Consider the following 23,965-nt stretch of genomic DNA (forward strand, 5'->3'; position numbering starts at 1 on the left):
ACAGATGGTAGTTGTTGTAACCATTGGTAGGAAGGCAAATGCAATTCTTCTCTATTATTATGTTGCATTTATGTTTTTAATAGCTTATAAGTATATAAAAAGATTCTATAAGTCTTATATATGCTGCAGATAACAGTACGTATATGCCTGGGCCAGGGTAAAATGGTACTGACGGCACATAATAATAATATAATACATTTTATTTATATAGCGCCAACGTATTCCGCAGCGCTGTACAATTTGTAGGGTTCAAGTACAGACAGAAAGATACATTACAACGAAAGTCATTTCACACAATGGGACTGAGGGCCCTGCTCACAAGAGCTTACAATCTATGAGATAGAGGGGATGACACAAGAGGTAGCAGGGGCGCCATTGCTTATACAAAGGTCAGACAATTCTGTAATAGAGGTGACTGTCATTACACAAACATAAAACTGTATGAGCCATTACCAGTCATGTCCTTTAACTTGTGGATGGTGCCTGGACATATAAAGTTAGCCTGAGATGGCCTCATATCATGTGGGGTAATGTGGGAGCGGGGACAAAGGGGGGTTCATTTTAGTGAATGATGTCCGTGTGCTGCCACAGACCCATTCACTTCATCTAGTGACTGCTGGCCTGATATAGAACCTGGATGGAGCTTTGCCTCAGGCACATTGCCTTATACACTGTCCTGTGATAATACATGGGTGTGTGTATGGGGTCATAGAGGTGAATGGGTCATGATGCCCTAGGCTGTATGCAAACAACCGAATGTGCAGCCCCAAGGGTCTTACGATGCTCCATTCCAATGTGTGTGTGTGTGTGTGTCTGTGGACAGATAGACAGATAATATATAGTATGTGTGTGTATATATGTATGTGTGTGTGTATATGTGTATATATATATATATATATATATATATATATATATATATATATATATATATAATACATAACAATGATAACTGGTGATCCAAGCAAGATGACATTGGAAGTGGTCTCGCCCCAAGAGCTTCCAGTCTAATGAGAGATCCTGCGGTGCGGGGTGAAGGTATGTGCAGATCGCTGGGCTGGAGGATGTGCTGTAATCTCGTGCACCAGTTCGTTGCTGGTCCCATCAGCACCAAGAAGATTAGTGAGCCTCTTTGATCTCGTAACATTGGCAGATGCTTAGCTCTATGTAGGCTGCCAGCTACAGAACAATAGGGGGATGTAGTTGAGCTCAGCGGTTTCTCTTGGGTTTCACGCTGCCAAAAGCTGACAACTATATGGCTCAGACGCCCCCATCTCTGTCTGCGCAGGCATTACAATAATTCCGAAATGCCACCAGCATCCACATCTCCTGTTTGCCTCTAATATCATCTGGTGCACGCTTCCTTATATGCATGTTAATGGTTTTTACGACACTGAAATTTTTGTCATTATAATTAGCATTTCAGCGAGGAAGCCGGGAAGGTTGCTGATGGTTTTGCATGGCTGCATCATTTATGCAGACTTCCTAATCCGTGAACTATTCGAGCCAGTCCCTCAGTGAAAAACGGGGTGGAAAAAAAAAAAACATGAGCGTTATATTTTTTCTTTTTTTTTCCCTTCTCTCTCTCTCTCTCTTTCTCCTTTTGTCTTGACTCGCAGCCTACAGAGTATTAAAAATTCTAGCCTGAAACCCAGCAGTGTTAACAAGGGGGATCTTATAAATCAGAATTCATAGGACCAATGATTGATGGCTAGAAAGAACCTCTAATTTATTTGTGCACATTCACGAGCTGATCTTATTTTGCAGCCTCTGTTCAGCTGTGGAGGTCACGTCTGGGCCGGGTGATGTACTCCATGGCAAACTGTCTGCTAATGATGAAGGTACGTGGGCGGCAGCAAACTGCAGAGTTACCGTATATACCGGAGAAGAATGCCAAGCGTATGCCGTCTGGCAGCACATATTGGGAATATGGAGAAACCGCACTCCTTTACATGGATTATTCTATGAATTTTTAAATTTTTTATTTTCATTATGTTGCATATTATTGCTGCTTATTTTTTCACCTCTTATACTGATTGTTTGCTTGGTTTTCTCTAGTTTTATAGATCTATTTATATATTGCCTTTATCTTTTGCCCCTTTTAGGCTGTGGCCACACGTTGCAGAAAAGCTACATTTTTTTCAATGCAGATTTTGCTGCAAGTCAAGGCCAGGAGAGGATTTACCAGGATGGGAACATATGAGTGAATTATTCTATAGTTTTTATATATAATTGGCCCAAAAAATGCAACAGAATCTGCACCAAAAGATGTAGGTTTTCTGCAACATGTGGACCACGTTGTGGAAAAGCAACTTTTTTATTGTTGTGTTTGGAGCCTAAGCCGAGAATGGCTACAAAAGGAATGGGGCATATCTAGGAAGTTCTTATACTTCTACATTTTGCTCAATCCACTCTGGGCTTTGGCTCCAAAAAACACAACAAAATCTGTTCTTAAAAAAAAAAAAAAAAAAAGTGGCTCGGCCTTAGGGGGCTTTCACACTTGCACTCATTGTCCAGTTTGTGCATTCTGCCCTGGCGTAACTGGACAGAGGATGGAAACATGGTGGTCAGTTTTAAAAGCCATTCACTTGACTGGGTTTGCAAAAGTGACCACCCTTGTGCGTCTTCTGCCTGTCCCCGAGGAAACTTTTTTTTTTTTTTTAGCTGGACACAAAGTTCTGCATGTCCGACTTTGTGTCCGGCTAAAAAAAAAAATGGTTTCCCCGCGGACAGGCAGAAGATGCACACAGGCGGTCACCTTTGCAAACCCATTCAAGTGAATGGCTTTTAAAACTGACCACCATGTTTCCGTCCCCTGCCCAGTTTCACCAGGGCAGAAGATGGAAATCCAGCGGAATGCAGAAACTGAACAAGTGCTGGTGTGAAAGGGGCATTGGACTGGTTTTCATGCAGATTTTTGCTGTGAAGCCATGAGTTGATACAAAAGGAGTGGGAAATGTAAAGAAAGGGCTCATACTTCTCCTGATAGACAACATTTCTGGTGTTGGGTCAAAAATAGCATCAAAAACTGGACAAAAACCTGGATGTGTGAAACCAGTCCTAGGTTAAGGTTGTGGAAACACAGCTTTTTTGGGGGGGAGAAGTGTGCTGCGAGAAAAACTGTACAGTACCAGCAAATTGAATAAGATTTTGGTTAATCTCATCCACGCACTGTGGGGAAAAACTGTTTTTTCCCTGCAGCGTTTTTTTTTTTTTTTTTTTTTTTTAAAGCTGCGGTTCACTGCAAGGGGCCTAACCTTAGGCTGAGGCTACACATTGCAGATTTTGCTATGTATTTTTGCTGAGTGATCTCAAAACAATTGGGAAAAATAATGGAGACCCTTCTCCCATTCTGCTAAATTCACTTCTGGCTTTAGTGCAAGAATAGCAACAAAACGCAGTGTGTGGCCCCAGTCTTATTCCTTTTCCCAAGTCACTACCATCAGTGTGGTCTCAAAACAAAATGATAATTTGATGTTCCCAAAAACTTGGTGAGCAAAATTTAGTGCAAAATACAGCACTGAAAAAAGTAGTGACATAGGGCACCATGCAACTGAGACTTTAATGTTCTCTCTCCCTAATATAGTTTACAATTGCACTTATCTGGTTAACTAGCAACCAGGGCTGTTCCTTTCCAGGTGACTACCAGCACCCTGCATAGGTACTAAGTGCAAAACTAGAGAAAATAATTCTAATATTTATTAAAATAATAATTTTTTTTTTCTGTCTTCAGGTAAGTATTATGAGATATTTAATAAAATATGTGTTACATGTATATGTGATAGATAATATGTACCGTATATACGTCTCCAGCCTTTCCTACTCCTTTTATAGGTATGTTGTATCCTAGTGCCCATTCTCCTCATAAAGTCTTCATCTACTAGACAGTCCCGTGCATATTCCCCTTCCTAGTATTTAGGCCCGAGTTCCTCGAGACTGCCAGCCTTTGCCTTTTCACATGCGTCCTAAAACCTACAGCCAGTCCTGACCTCTACTGGCCATCTGTGGTAATGCCATATGTATACTAGAGGAGGGGATTATTGGTTGCTCTTGTTGGATGGTCACTGATGGCACCTGCTATCAAAATTCGCTTTTGGGGCCAAACATTACAGTAATGACGACTGTATTTTGAGCTTTGTTCTTTAATTTCCTCCCAAAGGTATCGCCCCCTCCCTCTGTGTTACCCATCAGAATAGCTGCCTATGAATATTATCACAGGCTCTTCCCCTTTTAGAAGGGGCAGGTTTGAGATAACTGTATAAAAGGAACAGTTTTTGTAGTCCATCGCAACCAATCACAGCGCAGATTTCATTTTTCAAGATCACTGTGAGATGTGGACGTGGTCCTGTGACTGGTTGCTACACAACTAGAGTTTCGGATTTCCGACATGAAAGTGAGGTGTTTCACGCCACGGACTCTGCGACAAGATGGCGCAGGACACTTATGTTTTCAGCCTCTTGCTCCGATCTTTGTCTCCTATAAAAAACAATGGGAGGCGGAATCTGAAATTAGCGCCAGATTCTTCCGTTAGCTTACCCAAAGATGCCCTTCACATCACGTTTCTATTATCTGTTTGGAGAGGAGGAGAGGGTCATGGTATATAACTTTATTAACATTGATTCTATATAAATGATGACCATCTGCTTTTTAGTAACTTTTTTTTTTTGTTGCATCCCATAGGCCCCAGTGTAGAAGCCCCAACATTTTACAGTCACTGCATAGTGAATGGGATTTTAGCGAATCCCATCTGCACACTGCGGAAAAATATGTGCAACGAAAACACTGCGATTTCCAAAACTGTTGCACTTTTGGAAATCCCAGCATGTCAATTATACCTATGGAAACGCCAATGGCTTCCCTATAGAAGCAGAAAGTCTGCAGAGGAAAAATGTGCAGAATTTTTGTGAAAAGTGCTGGTGGATAAACTAGGATGCGTGGCCAACGCGTTTTTCCCCCACTACGCTTTTCTGCTGCGCCCTGCTATGCGGGGCCTTAGCTTTGAATGGGTTATGGTAATTAAAGTGATGGTATAAACATGACGTGATTGGCCCCTAAGATGCCATATATGCTGATATCTGACTGGCCTGTCATGTTACCTATTGAGCAACAATAAATATGATTGGTCAAACCTCTCAAGCTCCACCCCTTAGACGCTTCAATAAGCAAGTCTGTTAAAGCCATTTATATATGGAGTATAACTTGTGATGGCGTTTCAATGGGTTATTTGGGGACTTTGCTTATGTTTAGTAGCTGGCTGAGGTCTGGTTCACATCTGTGTTTGGGATTCCATTGGTGGAGTCCACTTGGAGACCCCTGAACGGAAACCTATGCGCATTAAAAAGCTAAGAAACCACACGGACCCCATAGACTGTAATGGTGTCCACATGAATCGTGCAGAGAGAAAAGTCCTGCAAGCAGCACTTTTCTCTCTGCATGTTTCATGTGGAAACTGAACGGAAACCACATGGACCCCATTATAATCTATGAAGTCCACTTTTCTATGCACATAGGTTTCTGTTCAAGGGGTCCCTAAGCAGACTCCCCGAATGGAAACCCAAACGCAGATGTGAACTGGGCCTAATACACACTGAACATGGAGAGGAGGGAGAAGATGAGTTGACTTGGTTCCAATCACATGACCCTGAGTTGGAACCAGGCCGGAAACTCTGACAGGAAGTATAAACCAAGCCCCCGGATATCGGTTTCAGTTGGCAAATGAGATATATCTATCTATATATCTAACATAGTTATTAAAGGGGTTGGCCACTTTCAGACCAATATTAACAAACAAATGTACAATAATAAGATATACAATTTTCCAATATACTTTCTGTATCAATTCCTCACGGTTTTCTAGATCTCTGCTTGTTATCGCTCATTCTGTTACTTCTGGAGGATAAAACTCTGACCATGGTCATGTGATTTACGGTTAGAAAAGGACTAGAATGGTTTTCCCTCCTCCGCCTGTGGTAACAGAGTCAGGTGGCCGGGGACATGGGGAAGATATAGGAAACCCACCGGAGATGCGATTCTCATTTTATTATTGCTCTTTTTTAGTACTTATCTAGCTTTACAGACTTGGATACGTTTTTGGAGTCTTTCCCTTGGAATATAAGGGTTAATGGCTATAATCTCATCTCCCTTGTGATCAGGATTATGACGTCTGTGATACAAGAGCCGAGTGTTGTCATGTAAATTGGTGGCTTATATAATATGTTGACCCTGGATAATAGAGGTTCATAGAGTAGTATTTATGGAAGGCCGGGGTATTAGTGGCTAAACCAAATTACTCACATTGTTACTCGGAGGATTTACAGGTATTGAAAAGTACAAGACAAGATAGAAAATAACCTGCTCGTACGCCAGCCTCACACAGGTATATAGGGCTGCATATTATTGATGTAACATCCCCAACCCTGTCCCCGTCCACTACTACCGAGCCAAGGTTGGGTGCAAGTATGGGGAAGGGTCCATCCACATGGAGTAAACGCGCGTTCATTTTGGCAAAACACTCGTGTAAAGAATACACATGTAAAAATAAGACTTCCATTGATTTCAATGACATTTTACACGTGTATTTTGACGTGTAAAAAAATGTCATTGAAGTCAATGGGAGACTTATTTTTACACGTGTATTTTGCCAAAATGAGCGCGTATTTACTCCGTGTGAACGGACCCTTAGACGGACCATGGGGAGTCCCATTTTACATTTCAGGACTGAAACTAGCAACGTATGTTAGCACCCGTCAGCCATAACATAAAAACCTGGGGAAGTGAATATCATTGACTTACCTCCTGACAATGGCATCGGTCAAGGCATATTAGACAGCAAGCGCACAGGCAGTTCTTGAGGGTGAGGTGTTGGAAGCAGGAAAATGAGCAAGCGTAAGGGCCAAATTGTGAGATCACAGCATCCCCAAAACAGCGCTGGATCACACCCCTATACAGAAAGCTGCTTAAGACCTAGGCCCTGAGTAGCAAATTACAGCAAAAAAATACAGGGCAAGGCCTTGCGTTTTTCATAGTTCGTTTGCTGCATTTCGCATTTTTGCACATCCCCATGAAAGTCTATGCAGAGAACACAGCATTTTGCAATTTTAATATTCTGCATTTTTTACAGTGTTTTGTTTTGTTTTGTTTTTTTTTGGGGGGGGGTGTTTTTTTTTTTGTAGTGAGGATGAGATCAAATAAAATCTGATTTAGTTTGCTGGTACTGTAAGTGCAGTGTTTACATAATGTGGAACCTTGGCCGATAGACGTTCTACAGGTTTTTCTTTTTTTTTCCTTTAATGTAGATTGTGAGCCCCATACAGGGATCACAATGTGTATATATATATATTTTCCTATCAGTATGCCTTTGTAGAATGGGAGGAAACCCATACAAACACGGGGAGAACATACAAACTCCTTGCAGATGTTGTTCCTGGTGGGATTCAAACCCAGGACTCCAGCGCTTCAAGGCTGCAGTGCTAACCACTGAGCCACCATGTTGCCCCGTTCTCCAGGTTTTTCATACCTGCATGTAAATTTCATGCCACAGCTACAATGGGTCCTGACTTTGTACACTAGGCCTTAGTGACGGCGTGTTATAGGTGACACATGACTATGACAGCCAGTCATTAACTGCATTGATATCAGTATGGACAACGTACTGAAGCTAGAATCTGGCTGCCCACGAAAATACAGAAAGTCCCCTGTAACACCATGCACCAAAAAATGTGCCACTTTTAGCATTCTCCAGCCTGCTCAACACTTTTCAGAGGGGTGGGCAGCGGACAAGGGGGGTTGTTTACTATAACCAACACCAGAAAACTGGCAAGAGAAATCTACGCCAGTCCCCCGGGGTGCAAGCGCCAACCTTAATAAATTCTTCCCAATGTTTTTTATCTGAATCTGTAAAGGGGTATACACATCAATATCCATCAGTATAGTAGCATAAACCAATACATATACATTGGTATACAGGTGCACACAAATGCATATACATTGGTATATAGGTACATACACAAATACGTATGCATTGGTATAAAGGCGCACACAAATACACATGCTTCAGTATAGGGACATGCGCAAATACACGTGCATTGGTATATGGACATAAAAATTACCTATGCACTGGTATAGGGACATATGTATTTGTCTGTGCCCCTATACCGATGTGTATCTACTATATGGAACAGTTTTCCTCTTCTTTGCTTTGCCATCCCTCAGTGACCCAGCTCTCCGCTCACTATAGGCCAAGGGGTTCATCACATTTTTGCAGTCTTTATGGAGAACACTATTTGAAATTCCACTTTTTTTTTCCTTTGTGACCTTTTCACATGGCCACTCAGTTCTATATCGGCGGGTCAGGGCGCTGTCTGACAACCACCTTCACTGCTAGGGATTCATGGATTTTTAATTGAGAACTAATTGGTCCAGGTAATCTCTATCTGGGCCGCGTTTTATGTGTTTTAATTTTTTTTTTTCACGTCGGACCTGGTATAATGTGATAGTCAAGGTGTGTTTAGTTGAAAGTATTTCCTGACAATTGCAGGTCTATGTGGATGCTTTTGTTGTCTGGGCAAATATGGATTGCAAGTGAACTTGTGCAGTTTGCTGCCATCTAGAGGTCATTAGTCTTATTGCAGCTTTGCAGTCCATGATGGGCTGAAATGGTTTATTAGCACTGAATGTGTTCATCCAACACTTTAGATTTGGAAATTCTCCACGGCAGCCTAGTGTAACCCTGCGTAGTAAGAACACACAACAGCTCTGCAGGACTTACTATCAATAGCTGTATGGAAGTTGTATTGGACAAGGAAATTTTGAGTAATAGAAATAGACTTGGAGATCGTACCCTTTAATGGGGTTGTCCAGTTCCAGAAAAAAAATGTTATTTGTGCAATGAAAAGTTTTACAGTTTTCCAATATACTTTCTGTATACATTCCTCATGGTTTTCTAGATCTCTGCTTGCTGTCATTTACTGTTTACTTCCAGTCAATAAAATCAGTGCATGGTCATGTGATACACAGTCCATGGTCGTGTGATACACAGTCCATGGTCGTGTGATACACAGTCCATGGTCGTGTGATACACAGTCCATGGTCGTGTGATACACAGTCCATGGTCGTGTGATACACAGTCCATGGTCGTGTGATACACAGTCCATGGTCGTGTGATACACAGTCCATGGTCGTGTGATACACAGTCCATGGTCGTGTGATACACAGTCCATGGTCGTGTGATACACAGTCCATGGTCGTGTGATACACAGTCCATGGTCGTGTGATACACAGTCCATGGTCGTGTGATACACAGTCCATGGTCGTGTGATACACAGTCCATGGTCGTGTGATACACAGTCCATGGTCGTGTGATACACAGCCCATGGTCGTGTGATACACAGCCCATGGTCGTGTGATACACAGCCCATGGTCGTGTGATACACAGCCCATGGTCGTGTGATACACAGCCCATGGTCGTGTGATACACAGCCCATGGTCGTGTGATACACAGCCCATGGTCGTGTGATATACAGCCCATGGTCGTGTGATATACAGCCCATGGTCGTGTGATATACAGCCCATGGTCGTGTGATATACAGCCCATGGTCGTGTGATATACAGCCCATGGTCGTGTGATATACAGCCCATGGTCGTGTGATATACAGCCCATGGTCGTGTGATATACAGTCCATGTGATATACAGTCCTTGGTCATGTGATTGATATACAGTCCTTGGTCATGTGATATACAGTCCATGGTCATGTGATATACAGCCCATGGTCATGTGATATACAGTCCTTGGTCATGTGATATACAGTCCATGGTCATGTGATATACAGTCCTTGGTCATGTGATATACAGTCCATGGTCATGTGATATACAGTCCATGGTCATGTGATGAACACACAGGTGCACAGCTCATTATAGTCACAACACAGTAATCAGACATCTTCCTGGCTCTAGGCTATTCCTACATGTCAACGAGAAAAAAATGTGTTTTAATGGTAGAATCCCTTTAAGCTGTTCTCTTGCTCCTTATCTTCAATCTTATCTACATAATACTTGACTCAATAGCCAGCCTTATACACAGAACTCTATGGAAAAAGGAGGGTTGAAATGACAATGATCCATCCAATCAGAACACAGCAGCTGCACGGAGATCGTGCAGCTGCTGAAACTGGGAGCCGACTGTAACTTCAGCCGGAGCTCCCAGAGAGAAGGCAGGGAAGATTTATTCCCTTCCCTGCCTTCTTGATCGCTGTGTATACAGCGCTCAATGAGTGCTGTATACACGGCTATGGGCGCCGCCATGATGCGGCCGCCCTCTGACCCAGCGGTCACGTGATCCGCCGGGTTCAGTGTCTTACAAGAGCTGCTGGGTCCTACAGGACCCCAAATCAGCTCTGTAAGTGTAAAGAACAGTGTGCAGGAGGCTGGATTCCTCCTGCAACTGAGGCTAAATGTAGCAGCCTCAGTTATAGGGGAAATCAGCCTCCCTAACAAAAAAAAAAAAAGTGATCAGATGTCCCGAAAGGTCTCTTATGACCTTATGGGGACACCATCTGAAAAAAATTAAAAAAAAAAAAAAGTTTTTTTTAAAAAAAAAATACGCTAATAAAACGCCGTTATTAAAGGTTATAGCCCCACCCCCGACAACACCATACAAAATAAAAATTACCGTAACAGAGAGGAAAAACTATTTTATAAAGTTTTTTAGTAGCGGTTTGTGTTAGTAAATAAAACATAAAGTGAAAACCAGACACAATTTCCCTCCTATTTTGTTTATATTTTCCCGGATATAAAAAAAATTAAAACACATTCGAAAATAAAAACAACAAAAATAAAGCCCTATGTGTCCCCGAAAAAAGACGCAAAAATTAGTTGACTGAGACATAAGAAAAATGTTACAGCCCTCAAAACCGAACATACAAAAAAAAAAAACGAAAATGTGTCTGGTCCTGGACCACAAATTGGCCCAGTACTGAAGTGGTTAATAAAATATATTGCAAAGTTTCTTATATTCACTTATACTATTGAGTTTTGCAAAGTTGTTTATAACAGGATGTACATGTAAAGTATAGTGGTAAGCTATGGAGTTTTACATACATATAAAGAAACCTCTCCTTACCACAGCTCCGCACACTGGGTAGTGGCTGTGAACGGTACTGCAGCACTGCTCTCTTCTTAGACAATGCATTACCTTATTGGCGAGCCCACTTTTCGCTAATGATGTCATCAAGGCTTGGAGAGATTCCATTCTCCATATCCACCTCTGAAAAAGGTTTATAATTGGTTGTATATTAGTGCGATGATGGGCCCATTATGCCTATAATATCTGCGGATCACATGGCAGACTGGTGGGTGGTTAATAGGTAGAAGGTAAGATGTAGCGCTCACTTCCTCCGGTAATTTCACAATGTGCCAGATCTTCGAGGGTCTTAATCTCTTTGTAAAGTAAATCCACATCACATGTTAAATGAGCGCGGAAAATGTGGAATTTTCTCATTTAAAATAAATAACACTATTTGCAATTTGTGTAGATTTAAGAATTAAGGATATTAGCACGACACAAAAAAATATCCCCGTACAAGATAGTCAGAGAGTCCGCCACTAGATGATGTAAAAACTGCAGGGATATAACATTTGTCTTCAGGCCACCGGGCACTAGACAACACCTCTAAGAGGTTACCACAGGAGACGTCTTTAGTATGTGATCATTGAGAAATACACAAATAAGAAATCCCAGTGCTCAGGGCCTGAGAGCTAAGTGATAAGTATCCATCCTATGGGACTGGTCTGTACATACAATTAGGCATTGTATGGGTGGTATGGATTCTTTATAGATCAACTGCTTGGTGGTGGACACTACACCTTAGGCCTCATGAACACGGCCGCAATTGTGTATAAAGGTACAGGCCCATACATTTCAATGGGTCCAAACACACCATAGGTTTTACAACTACGTTCCCAGATTCATTTAAGAACCTCAAATACTGGAGCAGGTCCTCTACCTGTCCAATCGCAGCTCAGCCCATTCAGTAGAATGGATAGGTGACTGAAGAACGCGGATGAGCAGTGGATGCCATCTTCAGTAGTCTGCAGAATACACACCATCATGTGCATAAAGCCTTATCGCTGAATCTTCTCACCCCCTAATATTACAGAAGTAAACTGCCCCCCCTTTCCTTTTTTTGTTTCTTGGATTTGATCCCCAGATCATAGTTTGGCGATCTCAGGTCATGCTGTGTAATTTAATGAGAATAAAGTGATAGAAAAACCATCGCTTTAGCTTATGCACTGCAGCAAACGGGCGCAGAACCAGCGCTGATCAGCACATATTGTAGGCGATCAGTGGTCATTCAACAAAATCCTTTAGTGTAATAGACTTGGTGATTTTAATAGAATGAAAGGATTGGGCAGTTCGAGTTCAACATGCCTGATCCTTTTCTTTTCCTGAGACAAAGAGATAATGGCTCATGGCTGTTACTGAGTCCGGGGACGCTCACAACGTATTTGAGGCAACTAGAAAAAATTTTGCACTTGATTAAGAGCTATACAAGGCTTGAAACGCATTGTGCTACTGTACTACTGTCAAATAAAGGATTCAATATTGGTTGTCCAGCTATTGTGGACCAGTGAACGTGGTCTATTACTTCCAGCCTTTTGGCCCCTCTTCCCTTTTCCTCTGCAAGCAGAGAGAGAATCCCCCCACCAGAGGCGTCTACACGCTGCTTCCCCCACTCCATACATTATATATGCTTGCTCAGCCAAGCAGGGTATGCATGTGCATGCTTGTGTCGGGGGTGATGACTTTAGCTCTGGCCAACCTAATGGGTATGACCAATGGCTAATGAAAGGATCCATAAACAAGGGAATCCAGGATGCCGATGGCCATTTGTACAGTCCATTGACCTGGTAGGACCTTTATGTAGGCCAGCAGAGCTCCCCCATTGAGTAAGGCCATAAAGCCGTCTGCAGGTTGTCCGCCTAGTGTATTTAGTGATGACTTCTTGTCTCCATGTACTAATGCCCTGTTTGCTTTCCCAGGACTACGTTCTGGCTGTAGACGCCTATCACACGGTTATCAAGTACTATCCGGAGCAGGAGCCGCAGTTGCTGAGCGGCATCGGGAGGATTTTTCTTCAGGTAATTGCAGTCAATGCATTTTCATCCCTTTAGTGATGTGGTCATTAAATAACATGAAATATTGGACAAGAAAAAAAATAACCCACAGGGGACCTCATTTGTTTTGGTGTTCATCCTGTAAATTGGACATTAGAATTAGTAGGTAATGATGAGTTGGTCTGGAAGCGTGTTGAGAAATGATGTGAGGATGGCAGAGTGTGCGCAGGTAGGGGGCATGGGAGAGCGAAGACTCCCACCAGAGAATGAGGGGGGGTCTGGTCTACCGTCTTACAGGAGAGTGTAAGCCCAGGGCTTAGGAAACAGCGCTATAATCCCCTTGTCAGAGCTATTCTAGTTTCTTACACTGGTTGGCATATCAGTCATGACAGGTGTCCTGAATATCATGTGTTACTGTGTGAATGCAATAGGCCTTCAGCTGAATGTGACCTTCTTGGCTGCACTGGGCCATACAAGGCCATCGTCTTTAATCCAAGAGTCCAGCTTCTGAGCGCTGGCCCACATCTTCACTGGCTTTGGTTCTTCTTATGTTTATTTCTATACGGTTTTCCTTTATTGATTTGGCACCGGCTTTTAACAATGTGTTCTTCATGGATGAAGAAATTTGCAGTATCCAAAATTGCCACAAAAGTACCTGGAGAAAGTGTCTGCTCAAAGATGTGGCCCTACTATCTTACATAAACTTCTTGTAGGTGGGAATACTGTATTTGGAGCCATGCACAATCCCCTCCACATTTCCAGTTCTGAATCAGCAACACCTTCTGCCCTGATTCTGCCTCCCATTGTTTTCAATGAGAGACAGAGATCGCAGCAGGAGGCTGAAAAAGTAAATTTCCTGCTCAGTCTTGCCGCAGGTGCCTCAGTTGGTTTATCCGCGGAGTCCATGAGACTCCCTATTAGGCCCATTCATCTGGGACTAATTGACAACGGAAAGCCGCGACCGAATACCGATGCACTGCATCCCGGTGGCCACAAAGTGGCAGCAGAAGATGAAGAGGAATTCCTTTCTTCCAGAAGAATAAACGCTTTAAGGAAGACCTTTCACCAACTCCAGCTCTTTTCATTCTAGGGGCTTTCTGGACCCAAATCGATTTTCCATACTGATGACCTATTCACAGGATAGGTGATTAGTATGTGATCTATGAGGGTCTCAGACCCCACACAGATCAGTTATTGCTGCAGTCTTTGGGTACTGGAAGCTGCCAGTGGACAGGCTGGTCCTATTCAAGTAATAAGAGTATATGTTCAGTTCCTCAGAGGCTCCACTACACAGTGGACGGAGCTGCTACACTCTTATTACATGAATAGGAGCAGCACTGCACGCTCTACCCGGCATCCTGGAGGCTGCTGCAACAGCTGATCTGAGTGGGGCCCAGGTGTCGGACCCCCACAAATCACATACTAAAGACCTATCCTTATATATGTAACCATCCCCTTATTCTTCACTTACTGATGTTGCCACATTTGTGCTGTTATACGATTAATGACGAATGCTTTATTAATCTCACAAACTGATATTAGGATCAGGGGATAATAACACTCCTTAGGGCGTGTGCACCTTTGCAGACATATGGAGACTTACAAGCCATTTTTGCTCCACTGGGGGATTATGGGAAGAATATGCAAATCTGTTTTCCAGGATGTAATTAGGAAGCCAGTGCCTCTGTTTGCTGCATCTTCTGGTGTCTTTTTTATGGGGGGTGGAGTATAGAATACATAGCTGTCATGCAGTCTAATACATCTGTGAACTGGAGACTCAAATTAACACAATAATAAAAATATGGTGACACTTAAGTGGAATAAAGAACTACAAGATTGTGGGATCTCGGATGTTAGGGCTGTTATCTGTGCCTGTGGTCAGGTTCGATCTGACAAGACTGTGTGATTTCATGTCTGACAACTCCTGCAATGCGATAGGCACATCTCTCATTGTGGCAGCAAAGAACTGCAATATGTCACCCACTTGTCAGCCAGTCAGCGCTATCAGTCCGAACCTGATGAGATGGATACAGCTTAGCAATGTTTTATTTTCTCACAATAGATATCATCACTGTTGTTGTTGGGTTCTTTGGTTTTGTAAATTGTATATTCTTGTAGGATGACATTGTATAAGACTTTTTAGGGTGGAAAAAAATATTGTTACGTTTATGAAAAAAAAGCAGGTTTGTAAACATAGGCCATATGGAAAAAAATGGATTAACTACTTCCAATTCTACAAAAAATAAACTTATTTACCTGAGGGTGAGGCAGCTCTTTATTCCCCCCTCACAGCAAGAAGTCTCAGCACATGATCAGGCACCAGTCAGCAGCTGATACAGGTAGACAGTCATGTGCAGTTTGAGTATGGCTCTTCTTCTACCTTTTCTATATTTTCTTTCTTTTCCTACTTGCTGGTTTGATGTAAGAGCTTGAACCAATCAGATCTATCTCTACCTTTGCATCATGCAGTCTCACATGCACACTAAGAGAGAAACTGCAGCTGCATATCCCCTCTTACTTGTCTATTGGGAGCCAGAAGACTACAAAATACTGAACAACTGGAAAGATGTTTTCTAAAGATTTGTATAGTCACATGTACCACTGCTGTAGCCAACAATGTTCCTATATATACGCATAGTCCTTGGGTATCATTACTTAGATACACACTGCTACAAGAGATGTCCAAACATTGCTGAAGTTGTAGGGCTACATTCACATGACCTAAGTGCAAAATAGCCCTGAGAAATGTCCATTACAGTGTATGGAGGGATCCGTAAAAATGGACAAAAATAGGACATGACTTCTATTTTGACAGTCCCTGACAACGATCATGTCAGTAGCCCCCGGTCACTGACATTGAAGTTAATTGTAATGCGGCCATTAATCACTAATCCTGAATTGTGTGACTGTAGCCTAAGAGGATATTCAGCCGCAGGAAATTTCATGTAAATTTTGGTGGGTTCTCACCATTGAAATTCTTGCAAAATTTGCTGCACTTTGTTGTCAAAGGAAAACGGATCAATATAAAAAAAAATTGGGATCTGTTTGTGTTGTTTTTTGGGAGGGGTTTTACATGATGGCCAACTAAACAGATCTGCTAAACGGATGTAAAAAAAAAAACATGATGAGAATAAACCCTTCACCTCATTGAAAAGTCTGATTTGTGTGCGACTCTACAGCCTCATGTATCTTCTGTAGATTTTATGTCAACAGAAAGGTCCTAAGCCTAACAGCCATGCGAGCAGGGAACCGAGTTTATCACCCAATGCAGTCACGTGACATTTGGAGTGTCATCCGAGAGCATTCTGGGATCTATGGGGGCTTCCCATCCATTCCATTCAATAACACAGAGCAGAAGAGGACCTGCTGTATAGTCATCCATGTTATTGGAATGGATCTGGAAGCCCCATACATGTGAGCGCGCTCAGATGACACTCCAGTGGTATCCCACTGTATTCTGTGATAATCTCTGCCCCAACTTGGATGCAAACTAGATCGTGTGCATGGACCACATATCAGCTCTGAGTATAATGGCCATATCTGATGCTACAAGTCCATGTTTTCAGTATGGGACAGTAGTCCAAGAGGGAGATGAGATTGCTATGATGCTCTGAGTCCAGGTCTGATATGGCCGATCTCAATCTCTGTATTTCGCAGGCCAAATAAGCCTGGATGAAGCTGACTTGAACCTGCTGTATACAGAATTTTTGATCTTGGGGACACATCAACATACATTAGCATGTGCACAAAGGAACAAGCAAGCAGGGGTCAGGCCTAATAGTTTGGGAATTTTCTGCCATCTATTGGCCTTCTTGTGCATTTCCTTATTAGCTGTGATTTCTTCTCCGGAGCTCTCGGCATTCACTAGAAGCTGAAGACAGGAGAACTTTGTGCACTACTTATTGGCTCATTAATCGTGGATGTGGTGCGGGAAACCTCCTGCCGCTCTCTAATTCAGGCTGAAATGATTGAAAGTGGAAACTGCTTTACTGATTCCTTATCTCATAGGGCTAGCTTGTTAATAAAGGCTTCTTAAACCAGTTCATTCTTCTTCCTTCTGTGGCCCCTACTTGTCTAAAGGAAAGCAGATACTACCTCCGGTCCTACAGTACGTGTGACAGAATATTAAAGGAACAGTAACCCAGCAATAAGAGAGGGAAACGCTAACATAAAACCTCTGTGACGGCTTCTGCAATGGTATACGGGCCCCCATGCGGATAGGTGTACGGGCATAGACTTGGTCAGTATACAGTACGGTATATGTCAGACCACACTGCAGCAGTTTAACCAATGGAAGATGTTCAGGTTAATTCTGCTACATCTGTAGATCATCTGATCAGTGCTATCACCCTGAGCATTTTGGTGTTTTGGTTATCCAAATCTGTTCAGCCATTCCAAAGATATAAGCCCTTTTAGTGTTGGCCCTGTCCCCAGTTATTGCAGTTGATGGACTTGTTCCATCGATCTCAAATATTTTCCTGTGAGATTGATGGAGGAGGTGGGTAGAGTGACCCCAGAGGCTGAAGACCGCCTCAGATCACATGATCCTGGGAGTCGCGGCATGGCTGGAACCCCCGAGTCTATCGTCTGCAATAACCCAAGACAGGTAAGTAAATGTACAACCCCTTTAAATCAACCAGGTAGTAACACTGTGGTTTCTCAGAGGGCAGGGTCTCTGTGTACCATATACCATGCAGTGTTCCCGCCCACTTGACAATTATATCCTGATTTGCATCAACACTAAAACGGCTTATATTTTTAGAATGACTGCACGGATCTGGATAAATAAAATGGTCAGGGTAATGGTGACTATTAGATCAGTGCTGCCATTATAGGGACGTGCACCTGTATTACTATGCTGCTGTAACATGCTGAAATTTCCCCACTGTGGGACTATTAGAGCATTATCTTATCTTAAACAGTATAAAGCTCCTTATTACCCCCATACACACTAATAATGCCACATTAGAGCCCCTATACAGTATAACGCCCAGTTATTACCCTATACATAGTATAATGCCACATTAGTACCCCAACACACAGTATAAAGGTTCCTTAAATTAGTGACATTGACCCTCTCAACTTCATTTGACCAACAGGGAAGGTTAAATTAAAATGAGATCTATATTATTATATTCATGAACCAGGAGGAGCAGGATGAAATAAAATCATCTTTGTATTTTGTAGAGTGTTCACATTTAGAACATGGGATAAATGGGGTAAATTCATGTGTCAGATTTGTTGCAAAGAATTCTGCAACTGAGAATGTGCCCTATACCACTGAATGGGGAGGGTTTGGCAACAAACAGGCGGATTCCTGCAAGATCCATTATGATAAATTGGACAGCTGCAAAAATGTGTGTGTGTGAATGTGTACTAACATTACAGGGGAAACCTCTGTATTTACAAGGAGGAAAGGGAGAGCTGGCATTTGTTCTAAAATACAAGACGAAGGGAAATGTCATCTTCCCCTCCACCTGTATATGAGAGGATTACAAGCAGAAAATATTTCTCATCAAACATCAGAGTCTGGATTTAATGACTTCTAATCCATGTGATTCTGCATTGGGCAGGTGCCGCTTGTTTGCCTTCCCTACACTACTAGTAATTCAGTCTTGTGTTTAGTCTTCTCGCTATGGATGTGACGGCACCTGAAATCTTATCCTGTGTGAATCCATTTATTTGAAAATCTAAATTCACACCTTGCATTTTTATTGTGCTTTTTATAGGCATTAAAAACATTTTTAAAAAAAACAGAAAATAGGAAAGAATACAAGAGGGACAAAGTGGTTTTCACAGAAAGGAGCCAAAATCCATGACTAAAGTATATTACAGTATTTTGTAATGTCACAAAAGTTGTTCTAAAGTTTACGTATGGTTTAAAGGCTCCACCAGCATCAATTCCACCACCTGTATAGAAAATGGTGAACACTAAAGGGACTTTTCACCACCCTCACCAACTCTAACTCTTTGCATTCTACAATAGTCGCTGCTGATTCTGGCACAGTTGGAATTTTTTCTCTAGCCCCCACCATTCCTGAGCAATCCTTACTGTTAGTTTCAGTACAGTGATGCTCTTTATTGTCAGGTGGGCGGACCTGGGTTGGAGCAGAAAGTCAAGTTCTGCCCACCCGACAATAGAGGGTATAATTGTATTGAATCTAACAGTATTAGTTGCTCTAAAACAGCAGGCACTAGAGAATAAAAATTCCATCTGTGGCAGAATCAATGGAGCGACACCTATTGAACTATAAGAAGAGTTGGAATTGGTGGAGGTGATGAAAGGTCCCTTTAATATTCACCAAGTTCTATAGGGTATCCTCAGAATAGGGTTAGACAGGTCCTTGACTAAGTACTGCTACAAGAGAAAGCAAATCTCTAACAATAATTTGGGAGAACCTTTCAGCAAGTGTTCAGTTTCCCTGCAGCGCCTCTGCTGGGGAAATGAAACATTACAAAGCATTGTGCAATGTAAGGCTGTGCTGGGTCCTCCAGAGTTAGAGATGCTTTTTGTAGCCTCTCCCCACTACATGATGGTCCTGTGACTCTCTTTTTCGTTTTTTTTATTTGTTTTTTTTCCAAAACCCCTTTTACACTTAAGCATTGCCTTTTTCTTTCTTTCAGATTGGAGACATAAAAACGGCTGAGAAGTATTTTCAGGATGTAGAGAAAGTGATCCAGAATCTAGAAAGTAGAGATGAGCCGCCGAAACAGATAATGGTTCTGATGAACAGGTGGGTGCGGGGTGTATATGGGGCTCCCCAAAATCTTATTCCTGCTCATTCCACTCTAGAACAACTTGTCAGGTTGTAAATGCACATTGGGGTCTTTTTGCATTTCACTAAGTATATTTCTGGATCTCTCTTTTTAAAAGGACTGTCAGAACCCGGCCCGATAGATAGATAGATAGATAGATAGATAGATAGATAGATAGATAGATAGATAGATGAATAGGGTCACCTGAATCAAACTGTATTTCCCCTTGTGAATCGTTGCCTCCTTTGCAGAGTTTTTATGTAGATTGGGAGCCCCATACAGGGATCACAATGTACTTTTTTTTTTCTCCTATCAGTATGTCTTTGTAGAATGGGAGGAAATCCACGCAAACACAGGGAGAACATACAAACTCCTTGCAGATGTTGTTCCTGGCGAGATTCAAACCCAGTACTTCAGCGCTGCAAGGCTGTAGTGCTAACCACTGAGCCACTGTGTTGCCCCTAGTTATAGCTATTTTTGCCACTATACAAATGAGCTTTTTGAACAACAAAGGCATTTACCTGTTTGGGAGCAATGACAATGCCTTTATTGCTCCAAAGAGCTAATTTGCATATTGGTAAACAAAGCTATATAGAGGCAACAATTCACAAGGGGAAAACAACATTTGATTCAGGTGCCCCTAACTTGTCTGCAGGGCTGGGTTTTGGATATTCTCCCTTTAAGGTCATGCCGTGACCTAATATTCAGCGCCTCTATGTGCCAACATGACTTCCATTTCTGCTTCTCCCTAGGCGAGTGACTAGTAAACCCTCACGACTAAGCTTGTTCTTGCTTTGTTTCCCTTCCAGAGCTTTTCTTCACCTTGGTCAGAATAACTTTTCGGAGGCTCACAAGTTCTTCTCAGAGGTTCTAAAGTTGGACCCTACAAATACTGTGGTAAGATGAGCGCGGTTTCTAAGGCATCAGTAAAGATAACTACATGGGTTATAAGTACAGATGTAGCAAAATTTAAGTTGACACAGTATGTATCTGCAGCGAAATGTCACGTTTCGTGTGTCATGCAGGAAAGTCAAGATAAACATTGTTACATCTGTATGTACTGTGGCCTGATCTCCTGAGAATATAGAAGCAACAGAGGTTATCTGAAGGGCTTATCAGGGAATACAGATCGAAGATGTATCCTTGTGGTAGGACATCAATATGCACTCAGTGAGGGCGATGAATAGCAATGAACACAGCAAATAGGACCCTACATGAACGTCTTGAGCTGCAATACTAGACATAGCTGCGTGTATGGGCACACCTATATGCTTAAAGAGGTTGTCCAAGGAGTTAAAATTATCTTAAGTCATCTAGTGGATTCTTGATGATGGACCCGGAGTTGTGGCCGGGTTCCAACCTCTTGGTCACGTGATTGAAACCAGACCCCTGGGTTGCTTTACTATAATCTGTGAAATCAGGGGAGGAAGGAGGGGGCAGAGTGACCCAGTGGTCATCATCAGGAATCCTTCAGATTTAGCACTTGTTAGAGTTCGAAAGGTCCTGACTAGAGATGGGCGAGTACTACTCGAAACTCCCGTTTCGAATAGCACACACCCATAGGAACGAATGGACGCAGCCGGCAAGCAGACTTAGCTTAACCCCCTGTGTGCCGGCCGCTCCCATTCATTCCTATGGGTGCGTGCTATTCGAAATGGCCATTTCGAGTAGTACTCGCTCATCTCTAGTCTTGACCCCACGGATCATAGATACACCAGTAATAAGATTTACTTTGAAACTACCGTATATTTATTATTGTCTTCCAGACGCTAATGCTATTTAATAATCTCTTGAATTAGCACGTCTTCATTTCCTGGATTTCCCACATGTCCACATTTGGCTTCCTACTACTCATATCTCCTACCGACAAACTGACGAAGGTCTTCTAGACCGAAACGTTTTTTGTTAAAATAAATTTTCACCTTTGGAAGCATACCCATTGAGTGCCGGAAATTTCTTTGGTTTTACTCTTGAATTATTGGTTATCCCCGTTCCCCTATAGGTGCCAATAAACCCTTAATAGTTGTCGGTCAATTACTTGGTTGGTCAACTTGTATTCCTCCCGACTCCCCAGGCACATACCTGCTCACCATGCCCAATCCTTCTTTCCCCTGAAGTCAATGCAGGATTGAGAACCCCTAATACAGGTGCTTTTCTCCAACACTTCTCATACCCCGCCCCTGCAGAGCCATTCCAGTTATTACTCCTAGGTGCAGTATTTTTCTTATAGATAAACAGAACCTGAACAAGCAGGGCTATGGAGTTGGAAGAAAATGACTAATTCCTGGCTTCAAAATAAACTGATTATATTATACAATTAATGAGATTTACAGTTTGTTACATTTCTTTTTTGTGAATTAGAAGATCTTTACCGCTTTTGTCTGACCGTAGCTGTCAGCCGTTTATGAACGCTGTGGAAAAATAATGTCTGATCAGAAATTTTACCTTCCAGCTCCACACCCCTGCTGATAAGCTTCCTGCTTGTTCCAGGATCGTAAATGCACAATATAATGCTACAAATACAGACAAGCCCTGTATTGTCTGCTTCCATGTCCTGCTCTGAGCAGCAGTATTTTATTTCATGGCCTATTTTAGAATGGTATATAGCGCCACCACTTCTACAGGCTGTGGGTGGTATTGCAGCTTAGAATCATTGCAGCTTTCATCGTGCTGGTTTCATTTATAATTACCTAAAGAACAAAGCCGGTCTAATTCATCGCCCTCCCGTTGTTCATTAGCTCCTCACATCCCCTTACGATTTAACAGACAAGGGTTAAAAGAAACGTTTCCCGATGCGGTAGGGAGAAGCGGGCAAGGACATGTAGCGGCGTGCCGCAGTCAGCAGCATTGATGAGGGTATCGATCTTTGCTTTATTGTTCCGTCTCATTCCCAAACTGTTATTTTCCAGGCAAATAACAATGCTGCAGTCTGCCTGCTTTATTTGGGCAAATTAAAGGAGTCCCTCAGGCATCTGGAAGGATTGGTTCAGCAGGACCCCAAACACTATCTCCACGAGAGCGTTCTCTTCAATTTGACAACTATGTATGAGCTGGAATCTTCCCGCAGTATGCAGAAGAAGCAAGCTCTGCTGGAGGCGGTAGCTGTCAAGGAAGGTGACAGCTTTAACACTCAGTGTCTGAAGCTGCTATAATTCCTTTACTGCTACATCTCCTCTCGGTGAGAAGAGACTGCAAAATATTCCCCGTGTACATATTTCTGCTTGAAAATGTAAATGTTATTCCGAGGTTAAGTACAAGAATGTAATTGAACGTTCGGATTTTCTTCTACGCTCTGAATCTCCTCAATAAACATTACGCAGTGTCGTCTTTGTATGTTTACATGCTGCGCGCGCTTTACCTAGAAGCGGCTGGGCGTCCTGTGTTTGTCTTCAAGCCCCTGTGGGTGAAGGTTAAGTACGTACAGAGCGGGTCATGTAGGAATCCATTAGTGCGACAAAAATCCTATATTTAGAATCCCAGTCACAGAAGGAAGAGGCCAAGGCTTGGTCAGTATCTACAGTACAGCCCTTCTTAAGGAGGCCGAACATATTAGACAAGAGGTAACAGAGACTGAGAAGAGTGACCATCTAATACCTCAACCCCATCACAGGCGGCTGAGAAATGAAGGTTTGGGGTTTTCTTAAAGGGACCTAGCCCCGCAGATAGATAGCTTAGGGGGTCACCTAAATCAGACAGTGTTGTCCCATTGTGAGTTGTCGCATCTGTTGCCAAGATATCAATAAGTAAATGAGCTCTTTGGAGCAATGAGGATGTTGTTCCACAGGTAAGCAGAGGCCCTTGTTGCTCCAAAGAGCTAATTTGCATATTGACAAACTCTGTAACAGTCACAAGGTGAAATCACTATATGATTCAGGTGACCCTAACCTATCTATCTGCAGGGCTGGGTTGATATACTGGATTATTGTAACAGACTCCATTGAAAGGGAGTCTGTCAGCACTATATTGAGATATAAACTAATCCCAGTATCTTGTATGGCTGTCAGCACAGATTACAATGGTGTATTTCTTATTCAGGACCGCTGCTCCGTTCTTACAAAAATTCTCCTTTTATCCCTATTCAGATAAGCAGGAAAGAGCTGTA

The 23,965-nt window shown here is 42.5% G+C and overlaps 1 protein-coding gene across 2 annotated transcripts in view; it reads left to right on the top strand.

Annotated features, from left to right (window-relative positions):
• Nucleotides 1–23,181, top strand: part of TRAPPC12 (trafficking protein particle complex subunit 12) — an 80,365-nt gene extending 57,184 nt beyond the window's left edge. For both annotated transcript variants that reach the window (XM_075269110.1, XM_075269111.1), the window contains exons 8-12: nt 1,765–1,838; nt 13,033–13,131; nt 19,732–19,841; nt 20,673–20,760; nt 22,773–23,181. In XM_075269110.1, the coding sequence (XP_075125211.1) occupies nt 1,765–1,838; nt 13,033–13,131; nt 19,732–19,841; nt 20,673–20,760; nt 22,773–23,015 (614 nt within the window). In that variant the 3' untranslated portion in view covers nt 23,016–23,181. The remainder of the gene's footprint in view (nt 1–1,764; nt 1,839–13,032; nt 13,132–19,731; nt 19,842–20,672; nt 20,761–22,772) is intronic.
• Nucleotides 23,182–23,965: the final 784 nt, after the last annotated feature.

The sequence above is a fragment of the Leptodactylus fuscus genome, chromosome 3 (genome assembly GCF_031893055.1).
Source record: "Leptodactylus fuscus isolate aLepFus1 chromosome 3, aLepFus1.hap2, whole genome shotgun sequence".
NCBI lineage: Eukaryota > Metazoa > Chordata > Amphibia > Anura > Leptodactylidae > Leptodactylus > Leptodactylus fuscus.